The sequence below is a fragment of the Falco cherrug genome, chromosome 3 (genome assembly GCF_023634085.1).
Source record: "Falco cherrug isolate bFalChe1 chromosome 3, bFalChe1.pri, whole genome shotgun sequence".
Lineage (NCBI taxonomy): Eukaryota > Metazoa > Chordata > Aves > Falconiformes > Falconidae > Falco > Falco cherrug.
Genome location: NC_073699.1, coordinates 4,732,611 through 4,747,792, shown reverse-complemented (window position 1 = coordinate 4,747,792; position 15,182 = coordinate 4,732,611). Strand labels below are relative to the sequence as shown.

The 15,182-nt window shown below is 43.1% G+C and overlaps 1 protein-coding gene across 1 annotated transcript in view; it reads left to right on the top strand.

Moving 5' to 3' along the window:
* The window catches only part of COL22A1 (collagen type XXII alpha 1 chain), a 237,305-nt gene that overhangs the window by 94,541 nt on the left and 127,582 nt on the right, over positions 1 to 15,182 (top strand). Inside the window, exons 6-12 of the mRNA XM_055706167.1 lie at positions 46 to 169; positions 2,213 to 2,488; positions 3,534 to 3,614; positions 4,218 to 4,331; positions 4,926 to 4,970; positions 10,281 to 10,334; positions 11,116 to 11,151. Coding sequence (XP_055562142.1) covers positions 46 to 169; positions 2,213 to 2,488; positions 3,534 to 3,614; positions 4,218 to 4,331; positions 4,926 to 4,970; positions 10,281 to 10,334; positions 11,116 to 11,151 — 730 coding nt within the window. The remainder of the gene's footprint in view (positions 1 to 45; positions 170 to 2,212; positions 2,489 to 3,533; positions 3,615 to 4,217; positions 4,332 to 4,925; positions 4,971 to 10,280; positions 10,335 to 11,115; positions 11,152 to 15,182) is intronic.

Below are 15,182 nucleotides of genomic sequence, written 5' to 3'. Positions count from 1 at the left end.
CTGCTAAGCCTGATACATTGCCCTTTTTTCTCCTCCCCATTCCAGGGATGTATTTCCACAAGGTCTCCCTGATGAATATGCCTTTGTAACTACCTTCAAATTCCGGAAGGCTTCCAGGAAAGAAGACTGGTATATTTGGCAGATTATTGACAAGTATGGCATCCCACAGGTATGAGGCCCTTTGCAGCCAGCAAGAACAGCCTTGTTTCTGTTTCGTTGCATGAACTAGCTTTCTTGCCTTAACCTCCCACTCTTCCCTTGTGGAGCAGTAAAAATCCCTTTATCTGTCTTTCAGGTCATTTTGCTGAAAATCCTTTATCTCTAATTCAAACCACAAAGGAAGTTTCACATAGACCTTGACTGTTGTTAGCATGCAGATAGATGTGTTAGTTGGAAAGGGGGAGAAAAATATACCGTCCTTGCTCTTGAAACCACTCGGGTTTTTGGTTGTTTTGTTCAGGTAGTTCTGTTTAGGGTAAATATTTTTTGCCTGTTTGGAAAAAGATTGCCACACAGAGGTAGTGTAGAGCAGTGAGCTAGGTCAAGTTTTCGCACAGACTTCTAGCTATCATGCAAAGACATCATGTGTTCCCTGCTTAGGACATGGATGTAGCACCTATCATTGCTCCACAGTCCTGAGTCCTGGCTGCTTCAGAATTTGATCTAATTATTTTTTGTCAAGTACTCTTAGGTTCTCAGAGGAAAAATACCGTAAGACCATAGCAAAGGGCTGTCTGTTCCTATATAGCATGTTCTTTGCAGCATGCTATAGTTTAGGGGTTCGAGTGTGCTTGAAGAGGGATGGATTGGATGGGCTGTATGTTTTTCTGCTCAGTACAAACAAGTGGCTGATGGCATTACCCATGACTCTAAACTGGGCTGTTGGTATGGGGTCAGGTACCTGTGTAACACAGTACTGTTGCTTTGGGACTGGTATTCAAAAAGTTTTAGGGAACTCACAGTGAAGGATAGATGCAGTTTGAAGACTTAGCCAACTGAGTTTCAGACAGTGGCAAAAGGTATATAGGAAATTATCAGCTGCACTTTATTAAATGAAACATGATTTCCTGTGCCACATGCATTCCTGATTCCTGCAGGGTGAAAATGTGTGTATCAGTATGTCTTGGAGACAGCTGAAAACTTGAACTGCTTGGGAATGGAGAGGAAAAAGTGCTCAAAATTCCTAATAATATTTTCAAAAGTGCCTTAAATGTGGTGCCAGAAGTGCCTTAGAGCCTCATGAGCCTTGTTTCATGTAAAGTCAGTAGTGGTTTGGCCAATACATTGCAGACCTGCATAGCTTATAGGCTGCAAACACTTCTGAGCTAATGCTGATCTGAGCGTGCATTTCCAGCCAGCACAGTGCTCAGCTGTGTGGCAATGCTGGGTCAGACCTGGAGTTAGCCTGCCCTAAGCTGCTTACATCAGATATGGCTCAGTGGTGTAGTGGCCAAACTTCCAGTTCTGCAGCTTGTGGACACACCGTTTGTTCCCCTGGCCCTGTGCTTTGCTCCGTTCCCTGCTGCTTGCTGATAACTGCCTGATGTTGGTAAAAAAAGAAATCAATTTGTAAATGAACTAAAATATAATGTCTTCAAAAGCCTGTTTTTGCCTGCTCCATAGCTTGCAACACAGTGGGTGAGTGTAGCTTTAGTTTTCTGTTCAAAACATCTGAAATAAAGCGCAAGCAGTGCTACAGCTCAGAAGACTGGTTTCATACCAGGCAACGAGGCATTTGTTCCTGCCCCATGGGATGGCTGAGGACGTGTGATGGTACTAAGGAGCACAGAGCCAGCTAGGAAGTAGTGGAGGAGTACACAGGACAGAGGAATCCAAAACAGGTTCAGCTTTGTCTGTCTGCCTTTGGGGAGGTGCCCCTGATGTGCTACCGCCCAACCATGCCCAAGCATTGCCTAGGAGGCATCAAGGATGGCATGTCCTGAAACCATGTCAAGCATTGTACTCGCAAGAGAAGGCATTAGATGGTCACAGATCTGCACCTGAGCCTCTGCCCTGCTCTGTCTTATTTTCTAGTAGAGGTGTAAGCTCCCTGTCTGTATCTCGCACAAATCTGTCCTCTGCTCTTTGCTTGGGCTTCTCACCTCATGCTGTACCATCCCCGACTCTGTGGTGTCAGTCATGACGGAAAGCAGCTGGGAGGAAGGAGAAGACTTTGCACTTTCTTAGCAAAATCACTTTTGTCGGCTTGCAGGTCTCTATCCGTCTGGACGGAGAGAACAAAGCTTTAGAGTACAATGCCATTGGGCTCACCAAGGACGCTGTGAGAGTTGTCTTCCGAAATGCACGAGTCAGTGATCTTTTTGACCGCAGCTGGCACAAAATTGCCCTCAGCATACAGTCCAAGGCTGTCTCGCTTTACATAGACTGCAGACTGGTGCAGATGCTGCCGATTGAAGACAGGGAAAATATTGACATTCAAGGAAAAACTGTGATTGGCAAACGCTTGTATGATAGCGTCCCCGTTGATGTGAGTATTACGTGTGTTGATTAGAGCTGGGGTGACATTCAGCACTGGGGTTGCAGCATGTGAATGGAGTTTTGGGGGTTATGTTGCAATTGAGCCTTTTCCTGAAGCAGCATCACTGAAATGTTATCTGTGTTCCATAGCTAAGACAGATTGGCATCTCATGATGTACAGGACTCGCTGTCTTTTTATGTGAGACTGTCAGTATCGCATAATAGGGATTAAAAATGACAAATCCATTTCATCTTTGTTTCTAGTCCCAGAACGTGCTATAGTTAAAATCAGACATAAAATCATCCACAAATACCATCAAACTGGCGACTGAACTACACACGTAAAGGTCTTCTGCTGTCTGATCTTGACATTATGAATCTTTCCACCTGTGATGGGAAGAGATGGGGGGAAAAAGAAAGCTTGTTAAAGTCACCATATATTCTCAGTTCCTCAGAAAAGATACCTGACTTGCTCCAATTGAACTAAAGTTGAGATGTGCAGGTTGGATCTGATTGTCCAAGTAGCAATGTTAACCTGGTGTAACTTACGCATAATTTTTTGGTGTTTGAGACTTGTGTAATCTTTCTTAGCTGTGCAAAATGGATGGAATGTGCATATTAAATGTGCTAATAGCATTTCTCACCCAGGGGTAAATGGTCAGAAGATGCAAGGCACAACAGGAGAAAACCAAACTTTATGTCTAGATGAAATTCTGGGAAGGATAGGGGTGGTCAGAATATATCTTCTCAGACAGAAATTTGGCCAGGACATGCGGATTAGCATGCGTCCTTATTTGCATGAAAACCTGCACAAGAATTTTAATAGACATATTCAAGGTCTCATTAGCTCAGCACCTTTGGAGCACGCTGAGGCATTGGTCCATTATTGAGAGAAAGAGAGAGAGATTGACTACAGGATCCATAGAATCAGCGGTGAAGTTTGCCCCATCTGGTTTCTATTTGTATTCATCTGCACTGTTTGTATCCAAGGAAAAGGACATGGAGTCTTTAGCAATTCACTGTCTCTGAGATTAATGCCTCACTTTGTCTTCTAGTTTGATCTTCAGCGGATGGTTATTTACTGTGATTCTCGGCATGCTGAGCTGGAGACCTGCTGTGACATTCCCTCTGGACCAGTATGCTTCTCTTTGTCATTTATCCCTTTTCACATGAACTCTCTTTGTTGAAGTCTATTACATAAATCAGGGAATATATGGCAGTGTGGGATTATAATTTTTTTAATGATGGTGAATGAAACTTAACTATATAATTGATAACGTAGCAGTGCCAGAAGAAGACCACTGCAGAGTGATGAGTATGAGGAGTTTGAAGTTTCCAGGTTTCTCTTTCCTTGTCAAACTGTCAGGGGAAACAAAAATCTGAAGTGATGATGGAAGAAATGCAGCATAAAATATGCAACTTGTTTCCCGCTGGTTTTATTTGGGAAGAGCTAAAACGGTGCCAGTTGCTTCTTAGTTTCCTGTGCCCAACTCTCATTAGAAACTTCCACCCTCCTTTCACTCTTCTCCCCTTGAACTTGGTTAAAAAGATTCATTGTTCATTTTGCCACATTTTTCCCTGTTGCTTGAATGAACGGCTTTTGTGGGATTTTGTTTCTCGCTAGGCCTCATTTAGCTGTATGTTATCCAGGAATGCCTACGTGGTTTCTTTAAAGTGGGTGGAAGAGGGAGCTTTCTAGCACTGAAGGCTTTGTCATGTCCTTGGGTATTTGGGTGTAGTGCCGGGTCACGGTCCTGACGGAAGCACCTCCCGTGGAAGTGAGGCCCACCGTTGGCAACGAGCAGGTTGGCCACCTCAAGACTCTCAACTGCTCCTGTCCTGCTGGACAAAAGGTGAGTGTTGAGATGAGTGTGTTTCATTTGAGGCATGCTGGATAGGTTTGGAAAGAGGGGTATGACACCACGCAAGTGAGCTTTAAGAAAGACTGGATTTGTTTGTGAAGCACTTTAAGACCTAGAGGTGGAAAGCGCTTCACAGAAAGAGCCAGGCATGTGTTATTCACAGGTGGGATGTCTGCAGAGGTAATGACAGTCTTCCCAGGTGTTTCTTTTTATCTAATTCAGTGCTTTTGATCATGCTGGTAGTCCTGGTAACAAATTTGTAAACAAAGTGGTTATTCTTATCCAGCCCAGTTACGTGCATCCTTCTTCAAGTAAAAAGGAAGAGATCCTGAAGGTAAATATAGCCATATTTTAAAAAAATCTCAGCTTTTAAAAGCAGTGTGCTTGCTTATTTTTGCTGTAACTGGGACCTCTGAGAAGCCAGCTTCATTGTTACTGCTTTTTGAGGGCACATCAGTTTTAGTCTGTTCTCCACTAAAACTTGAAAATGTTTTTATTGTCCTCAGGTGTTGTAGGATTGGGCCCCTTGCTTTGATATACAATAAGATTGGTCTAAGCAATCATGTTGTTTTCTTCTTGTTTTAGGGGGAGAGAGGGCCAATTGGCCCTGAAGGTCCTAAAGGTCAAAAGGTCAGTAATATGTGCTAGTTCATTTGTTTAATACAAACAACCGAAAAACAGTTTCAGAGTAAGTTGTGGAGTTGACAGTTTTAAGGAAATAGGAGTCAATTTGTCATACAACTGACTTCAGATAGTTTTGGATGAGCATGGGACTGCAGGAGACACTGGTCATCTTGTATCTTTGCTCTAGGCTTGCCTTTGAGCTTCTCTGTTGCTGCTTTATGTCATCCTTAGAGTAAGCATGTTCCAAAATCTTTTCCTGTAGCTTCTAAACCGGCATTTTTGCAAGTTAGTGTTACTCACTAGGTCACACACAGCTTTTGTGATCAGTCACTTGGAAAACCACATGCTGCTTCTGTGCTGTGCCTTGCTCAGCAGTATTAGATATCCATAGGCTAGGCAGCAGCCTCCCAGTTACACTCTACTGAAGTTCCTAAGACTAGGATAAAGGATTAGCCACAGACTGTTATCCTGAGCAAGATTGTCTGAGTAATGATGTTAAATATAGGACACTTTCCTCAGTAATCTTCCTAGATAAAAGGGTAGGAGCATGGTTGTGATGTCTGCTTCAAGTTTCACAGTGCAGCCTCTATATTACCCTGCATATTCTGCAAGCTTCTTTGATATACACATGTACAGTCAACATACCCACATCTTCCTTCTGTTCTGCCTTACAAATAGAGCTGTGAGACAATTGACTTAAAGGGAGCACGTATACTGGCAGAAAACAAAGATTCACAACCTTGCTGGAGAGGTGAAAGTTGGTGGTGTTGGTTCCCAATTTCACTACATGTGTGATTAAAATTATGTTTGGGAACACTTTATATTCAAAACTATTTTCATTTGAATTACTTCCACAAATTCAGTCACTGAATTTGTACCTGTTTGGTGAATAAATGAGTTATACCCCACCAAAAGTTACTCAGTTATTATAAAACAGTATGGGAGGGGAAAGGAGAAATCTCTGGGTCTTGGAAGGTCAGACATCCTCAGAAATATGTTGGGGGGGGGGGTTGGCAAGGTTTAGTCTGTTGTCTGCAGGGAGAAGTTTTGGATGACGACGATGTGTTTTGGAGTATGTTTTCTACTGGCATGAAAGAACAGGGGCACATTAATGCTCAGATGTGCCTGACTGAAACTGCAGAAAATGTTTCTTTATGCTTCCACACGTATATAAATAGCAACTTTCTATTTTAATCGGTGACAGCTTAAATAATCATGGGCTGTTTTGAAGAATGACAGAGCCATGACTGTTGTAAGGAGGTTGCAGAAGGACAATGCTGATAATAAAAGCACCCTGCAGCAACATCCCGTTGTCTTTCACTGCTTTGACAAGGTCTATCGCTGGTGAGGATGTCTATACTGTGTAACATGGCACACTGCTGGGGTGCAGGAGATACTAGTTGAATACAAAATAGTACATATACAAGCACAGCATCAGCAGGTTTTCTGTAACAGATCCCAGAATGGCTGTCCCACTTCTGCAGGTGGGTTGCTGAAGAGCTCTGCAGATGCGTGTGACTTTTCCCGGGCTGCAGTGGTCCGAGGCTTGTATGCAGCCAAGGCAGGACTGTGTCAGTCTCAGGGAGCTGGGGAGGATGCCATTTAAATCCAGGCTCTGACAACAATTTGCTACAAATGTGATGATTTCAGACGAATGACTTTGCTTCTCTATCTGCTAAATAAGGCAAGTAATAGCTTTTGCTCCTGACTTGCAAAGATGTGATTAAATAACGTATACCGCCCTTGACAGCAGTTCTTGCATTGCTATTGCCAAGGACCAGCTTGTCACAGTCCCTGCTTTATGTGCAGGAACTAATATCGCCGCCTCCTCTCTTTCTCTGCAACATTACTGAGCTACCCAGGCTAAAATGCTGGCCATGGGGAAGAGAGTCAATGCTGTTTGCAACCCCCCAATATTATCACCTGCTATTTTATTAAGGAAAGATTAAGGCCCCGCAAAAATGTGAGTGGCTTCTGCATTATGGGGTTATAAATGTCTGTAATATGTTTTAGGATCATTCAACTTGGCTCCTCATTTCTAAGTTGCAAGGGTTTTAAAGCTTTGTTGTGTAATGAGGAGAGCTGTAAAGGGTTTTTTTTAAAGTAATGAATATCAAAGATTTCAATTTTCTACTTGAGTCCAAGAGCTGGGCCTTCAAGAAACAGTAAAAAAATTAAAATCATAAGTTCTCTACTGTACTTTTAGGTTTAATTAAAAGAGGCTAATGTGCAAATGCAGCATAAGAAAAGACCAAGCTTTAATTGACTAAACAGGGAGGTGGGAGTAAACAAATAAGGAAAGAAATCATCAGGAAAAGGTGGAAACAGGGTGACATTGGGACTCTGAGTCAAAATTAATAATTTTCTCTGTAGACATCCCTACTGAGCATCTCTTATTTGGGATTGATTGCAAAGATGAAAACTACCCATAAATAACTGAGGCCCAAGAAATATTTAGGTAGGCTGCAGGTGCTTGAGCATTATCCAAAAATATTTTATAGGCTTATAATGAGAAATGCCCTGTGAGATACTATATGGCCATATAAGAACCTAGCAAAGTGGCTGGTTCAGCTGTATCAGAAAAAACAGCACACAGCTGATGGGAGTCACATGAAAAATGCGTCTCAGCAGGGGACGTGGGAATCACCTGAGATGAATCTCACCAGGAGATACTAGTAAGGAGAGAGGTCAGTGTTAAAAAAACCAAAACACCTCCTTTCCTCCAAAACAAGAATCTTTGGTAGGAGGATTGTGAGGCTCCTTCTCGAAGGTAAGAGGGTTTGGTTTGTTTTTTCCTGGACCAGTAGTAGCTGCTGGCTTTTTCATTCTTTATCCAAAGAAGGAATAATGGCTATGTGGTTATTTTTCTTTTTCTTTTTCTTTTTTTTTTTTTAAGAAAAGGGTTAGTTTGAGGGCCTGTTAAGTAAAGAAAATGTGGTTCTTTCCATCTGAGTTGAAGGCTGGTGTTTGGGTTCTGCTATCCTGAGCTCTTGTAACATATTACTTCTTTTAAGGGAGGAGGTCTGGACAACCTTTTCTTACTGTACCATCTGACCAGTAGAAATATTACAAGTGTATAACCAGTGTGGGAAGATAATGAGTTTCTATTCTTCTCTAATTTAAGTCTCCAAAAGCAGGGCAAAACAGAGGCATTTGTAGTTATTAGAAAAAATCTCTCGGAGATGAACGCCTCTGCCTCAATCACCTGTGCTGCCACACTAAGTGTAATGCATGGAGACACAGCGTACGTGCTTTGGAAGGCGATACAGTAAAGGATGATACTGGGGAAGAGTGAGGTAGGAAATGGCTTTGGAGGAATTGGCTGACATGCCTGAAGCTGGGTCCCATTGATAACTTTTAGGTGCCAATGACAGTCCAGTCTAATTTGTTTTCCTTCCATACTCACTCTGTATTCTGCGTTGTCTGCAGGCGGCCAGGCTGGCTGGTTGGGGTACTGGGCTGGTGGTCAACAGGCTTGTGCTCTCTTCCAGCACTGCTATTGATCCAAGTTTAGAGAAAATCACTTCTCTCTGAGATCTTTTTTTGTCCACATCATAGAAATGGATTGCTTACCTGCCTATGGGGAGTTTGTGAAGTCTAGTGAATTAGACATGCTCTAGCAGGATGTATTTTTTCCTCCAAATTAAAAAAGAATTTAAGTGTACTTTGAGTTAAAATAAATGGTTGCATAAAAACTTCTGTGAATTTTGCCACAGCCTACTTGAATTGACTATGACATTGGTTTTGCATATATGCTACTTGCTCTGTGATGTTTCATTCTTTTGCCAAAAAATTGATAAAGGTTAGAGAAAGAAACTGTCTTATTCCCTGTGCTTTTGAAAGCCTGTCTTCGTGTGGGGAAAAGAAAGTGTGAGCGCAGCAAATGTTTCAGTGTCTGGTGCAGCTAAGCACGTTCTTTTGAGGCATAGATCAGGACAAATTGAATAGAGCCACAAAATTAAATCCTACTGTGGTCCACCTGGGGAGATTTGGGGAGTGCAGGGGTTATTTGACTTATTGCTGCTGTGGTAACGGAGGGTCCTAGCCCAGGTCTGAGACTTTTGCAGCTTGATACCATGTCTACACTGAAGTCCAAGCTGCCTAAACTCTCCGCAAGCAAAAGACATTGGGAGGTACAAATAGGTGAGGAAATTGTATTTGTTAGTGGTGGATGGGGAGTTTAGCACAGCGTATTTGTGGTCTATACCTTTTGGGTAAGAACCAGGCAGGAGCTAGATAGAGGTGTGTGGTCAGAGCCCTCTGCTCTCCAGCAGCTCCTGGTGCTAGAGGAATGGAAGGAGCTGGTGGTAATACTTCATGTGGCCTTAAATTAGTCTTAGTAATGGGTATAGCCTCATCTGGTCCTTCTTCCTGTTTTGTCACTGCAGAGCAGTATGTGACAATGATTTGCAGGTATTTTTCCTACACTTGCAGCTTTTGGCACCGCTTTTAGTTCTGTATTTGATTAATATTTATGAAACAATGTGTTGTCTTTGATTCTTTATCCCTTTTACCCCTGTTCCTCTTAGAAGTGAAGAAAAAGTTTTGCTTGGTTTTTGCTTGACCATTTTTCTCTTTTCCTCCCTATGTATTTGCTTTTCCAGTTTTTGTTCCTCTACCTATCAGAATTCATATGTTTTCAACTGTCTTTTTTTCTGTGTTCCCTTCCCTCTCTTCCATTGGAGCAAGTAGGGAGAATGACTGTGTGCTGCACATGCCTAGGAGTTAGCTGATCGTGAAAACTTGGTGTGAATGAAAACAATGGGTTTTGAATAGCTAAAAAAAAAGGCTCTAAAATCTTGACATTATTTACAGGTGTGTTTTTTCCGTATTTTAGCTGTGCACCCTCTAGGTCTTATGCAAACCATGTTTCCAAGTCCTTCCTCGCTTTATAGAAAGTAAGGACTTTTGATTTACCTCAAGACAGAAAGTTTTCTGCCTTGCTAGTGCACTCTGAAGGCTTCTAGCAGTATTTTCATATGAAAAATAGAATATAAAACCAATCTGAGAACTCGGACATTCAAGTCGGTATAGAAGCAATGAGGTACACCCAGTCCTTATGGCAGGAGCTCAAATCTTGGCTATTAGAGACTGGTAGGAACAGAAATGTCCACCATCTCAGTCAAACCGTTGTTGCATTGCTTCCCAAAAAATCAAAGCAATGGAAAACTGACCACAAAATACACAGACTGTTGTGGTACGCTTCATAAATGAGTCTAACAGGAAGTTTTATGAGGAAATATCATCTGTTATTTTTAAGACTGTCAAGAAAGGAATGAATTAACTCCATGGTATTAAGACCCTTTCTTTTTCAAGGGAGAAAGTGGCAGCCAAGGGCTTCCTGGTCTCAGAGGAGAAAAAGGAGAGTCGGTAAGTAAGAAATACCAGAATGATTTTATATAAGGAGATGGAAATGCAAGTAGTTGTTTTTTCTTTTATGGTGAGGATTTGCTTACCATGTCAATGTGCCTGGTTGAATATATTCTCTCTGCTGGGCCTTAGTCCCAGGGGAAAGCTGATCTTTCTGGCACCCACTGTCATTTCTTGGAGGGGGGAAATGGATGGGTTCAGCCCTGAATACAGCTAATAACTGACTTAGTATTGGCCTTCTAATTAAAATATGTAACTTGGGTGTACTTGATTGTAGCACAGCTGCACATCTAATGGGGACAGTATGAGGCAACTGAACACAAAGAAGATGCAAATCTCTCTCTACTCTTTTGCATTCAGATGACCAAGATATAGCTTTCCTCAGCTGCAATTAATGCAAATGCCAGACTGATTTTTTTAGATGAGAAAATCTTTAACCCTATGTAAAATTCATTCTAATAAAGGCTGTTGGCATCTTTGATTTTGGAAATGTAATATCAGACTCTGCCCTGAATAGAAAATAAGATGTTTTCCTGGCTGCAGTAGGAGAATTTGGGATAGGTTTTCTATTTTAATTTGTCACTGAATTATTATCAAGGAATTATGCCCAACGAGGAATACTTTCCCTATAGTAGCTGCCCTGTGACTTGTGTCTCTCCCTATATATGGATGGATAGGTATATCTCAGATATATCACAAGGAAACATGAAATATATATTTATAGTGTCATTTGACATTCTAGCTATCCAATATACCTTTTCCCCTCTTCTTTCATTTCTAGGGCAGAGCCTATGGCAGAGGAGAAAAAGGAGAAAAGGTAAGATCTAATCTTTCACTGGACTAATTAAATGAGAGTTGCTTGCTGTTGCCTTCCATAGCTTGGAGGTCGCTTTTGGAGTGTGGAGGGTGCAAATGATCTGATGCAGTTGGATCTTTGTGGGGAACTTTTATATTGTGTTATGCTTCCTTCTGCAGAAAAGCTTCTGAGAGTTCATTGCTTTTTCCCCTTTGTGTTCTTCGAATTTCCTTTGTGCATTAGCCATGTAAAATGCTATCAAATTGAAATCATAATCTTTGCTTTGTGCAAGCAGCAGTGAGTTCGTGGAGGTTAATGCAGTAAAGCAACTGGCTGGAAGGATGAAAAACAAAGGGAAAGTATAGTTTCGAGTTTATTGAATTTTCAACAGGATTAAATCTGGGTCATGATGAGACTGCCACACTTTCTTTTCATTGGCTATTTTCATTAATAACTTGAAGGACAAAAGCAGGCGTATTTTCTTGTTGCAAATATTGTGCAGGACAGAATAGTAAGACTTGGAGGTTAAAACTGAGGATACAGAATAACTGCTGAAAGTTGCTAGGTTGTCTGTCTTGAAAAACCTGTTCAATAGTGATCAGCAATGGGAAACAAATAGCATGACGGGACTAATTTGCATTAAAAAAGACGGTAGTTTCCAGGCAATTCTGGCTGCAAACTTCCCATTCCCCAAATGGGAACAAAATGAGGCTGCAGACCTAGACTGCAGAGAAGTAGCTCTTTCTCTCTAGCTCCATATCACACCTGGTTGTGGGCGTTTTCCTTATCACCAAAATGAAATTTCAAGTTGTGGGGAGCAATGGAAAAAGATTGATAGGAGGGTCTAGAAGATAGATGGATGTGTTAAGGAAGAAGTCATGGTTCATACTGAAAATGGGATTAAGAATCTTGTGGAGCTGTTTTCCAGGAGGTCTGTGGCTACCTGATTGCTCAGGGAATTTAAAATAATATTGGATTGTGGTCTGAAAGGAAGAATGCCATGCTAGCAAGAACATGGCATTTATGGCTATTGCATCTTCTTATTTGTTCTTTCTGTGATTATGATATATTGATTGTATATAGTGGTAATGTATCATGTGAAAATGCAATCTAAATGAGGGTTGCTCATGGCAGGAAATATTATTGAGCCAGGCTAGAAACATGGGGGCTATAAAGCACATGCCTCTGCATCCATCTTCCTGCAGTCCTCCCACTGACAGCCACTATTTAGCCTTTGAGACTCAGAATTCAGCCTTTGGAAAGCAACTTGTGTTTGGCAGGTGGTGAGAGTCAGCAGTCTGATGGGAAACATGATGTTTACAGTATGAGTTGTGCTACAGTTGAAGCAAGTTCTTGTTTTCTTATGTTTTGATCTATGCAGAAAAGTGTCAGAAAACATCACTCAGTCTGTATTATTGTCATGTCTAGAAAAATAAGTCTGCGAGTCTGGATTGAAGGGGAAAAAATAAAAAGACCCCACACTATGTGCAGAACTTCTTTGACTAGGATAGCCAAATAACATTGACTGGTCCAAATGAATGTGTAGGTGTGGAGATCGCTGAGTTTATGGCCAGCTTGAATTGTTTGTTCGGTGCTCCTGCCATCCAAGGCAGCTTGTCTTTATCTGTGGAGGAAGTGTATTTGGGACCCGGTGTGTTTGTGCCCCATGTCTGCCCAGTGGCTGAGTGTCAGTGCTATTGCTGATGGAGAGCAGAGATATCGGCTGTACATTTCTGGCTTGATTAGAAAGGGAGGCTGGGGGTACAGAATCATAGAATATCTCAAGTTGGAAGATAACATCATCGAGTCCCACTCCCTGCTCTTCACAGGACTACCTAAAACTAAACCATATGACTACGAGCATTGTCCAGATGCTGCTTGAACTCTGACAGGCTTGGTGCTGTGACAACTTCCCTGGGGGAGCCTGTGCAAGTGACCAAGCACCCTCTCAGTGAAGAACCTGTTCCTAATGTCCAATGTGAACTTCCCCTGATGCGACTTCATGCCGTTCCCTCATGTCCTATCACTGGCCACCAGAGAGAGGAGATCAGCACCTGCCCCTCTGCTGCCTCCCTTGAGGAAGCTGCAGGCTGCGCTGAGGTCACCTGTCAGCCTTCTCTTCTCCAAGCTGAACAAACCAGGTGACCTCAGCCATTCCTCGTAAGTCTTGCCTTCAAGGCCTTTCACCATCTTGGTCACACTCTCACATAGTTTGATGTCCCTCTTCTGTTGGTATGCCCAAGACTGCACACAGTGCAGAGGTGGGACTGCACCAGTGCAGCGTAGAGCGGGACAGTCACCTCCCTCCACCAGCTCACAGTGCTGTGCTTGATGCGCCCCAGGACACCGTCGGCCCTTTTGGCTGCCAGGGCAGCTGTTGACACATATTCAACTCTCCATCAACCCAACCCCCCAGATCTCTTTCCGTGGGGCTGCTCTCCGGCCTCTCATCCCCCCATCCGTGTGTATAACCAGGATTACCTTGATCCAGGTGGAGAATCCTGCACTCGTTCTTGTTGAATGTCATATGGTTGGTGACTGCCCAGCTCTCTAGTCTACCCTAATCTGTCTGTGAGGCCTCTCGACCCTCGAGGGAGTCCACAGCTCCTCCTAGTTTAGTACCATTGGCAAACTTACTTAATGTACACTAAATTCCTGTGTCCCGATCGTTTGTAAAAACATTGAAGAGCGCTGGCCCTAAAATTGAGCCCTGGGGAACCCCACTGGTGACTGGCCACCAGCCTGATGTAACCCCATTTACACAAGCCTTTGAGCCTGACCCGTGAGCCAGTTGCTCACCCCACGTATTATGGACACGTCTAGCTGAGTGCGGGACATTTTGTCCAGGAGGAGACTGTGAGAGTATCAAAAGCTTTGCTTAAAGTCCAAAACCAACTACATCTACTGGCTTCCCTTGGTCAGCTACCTGGGTGACCTTGTCATAAAAGGCAATTAATCTGTTTAAGCGGACTTTCTCCTCGTGAACCTATGCTGGCTATGACCAATGGTTGCATTTGCTGTCAAGTGTTTCTCAAGAACTGCCAGAATAACCTTCTCCATAGTTTTAGCAGGCATTGATCTGAGACTGAGAGGTCTGTACTTACCAGGGTCTTCCTTCTTACCCTTCTTGAAAATTGGGATGTTTGCCAAATTCCACTTGACTGTGGCCTCTCCAGGCTCCCAAAATCTTGCTGCTGTGCTATAGCCTGTTTGCTTACCCTGGTGCTAGTGCTCCCCAGAGGCTTTTTTGATAGGTGTGGGGGTTTGGCTGCCATTGCTCCTGGCCCCATCCATGTCTCCTTAGCTGCTGTTGCACAATCTGTGGGCTCCTGGTGGGTCTCTCTACTCCCCTGAGATTCCCCCCGTTCAGAAAACCCCACTGTGCACCATGCTGCAGTGCTCTGCTGCTGATCCTGCTGGCACTGGAACTGCTCGCCTCGGCAGTGTGTTTGTGTGTATAATTTTTCTCCAAACACAAAAGGTCTTCTTCAGGGTCAGCCTTCAGGTGCAAAGGTGAGCCTTCAGCAGGAAAAAGGGGTAGGACTGTAAGTGGGGGAGGTCAGCCGTACGTACAATGGATCGCTGTTGCACGTAGGGGCAGAGGAGCGTGTCTGTGTCTTGGCGTCAGAAATGCCGATGAGAGGGAAGTAGTCAGAACCACGGGGAGCAGGAAGGCAAGTGCCTGCAATGCTGCTTGCTGTCTATATTCCTGGAAAAAAAAAAAAAAAAAAAGAGGAGAGCCTATAAAATGAAACCCTTCCCAAGTAGGAGAACACCTGGAAGGAGAGGATTTGCATGGCTCCTTTCTGTTTGCCTGCTGTGCTGCAAAGTCTGCATGAGCCTGAATTCTTGGTTTTTACTCTGGCTGTGACAGCTTATGTTTCCTTGATTTTTATGGGTATGGGCCGGTGCTGGGAAGCTGAATCAGAGGTGCTGGCCTTCAAACAGCTGCAGTCTGTGCAACTGTTGCTGTACCAGTGCTGTGGGCTCCTTTGTAAGAACAAGACTCACCTCCTCAGTATTGATAAAATAAAGTTATCTCACCTTTGAAA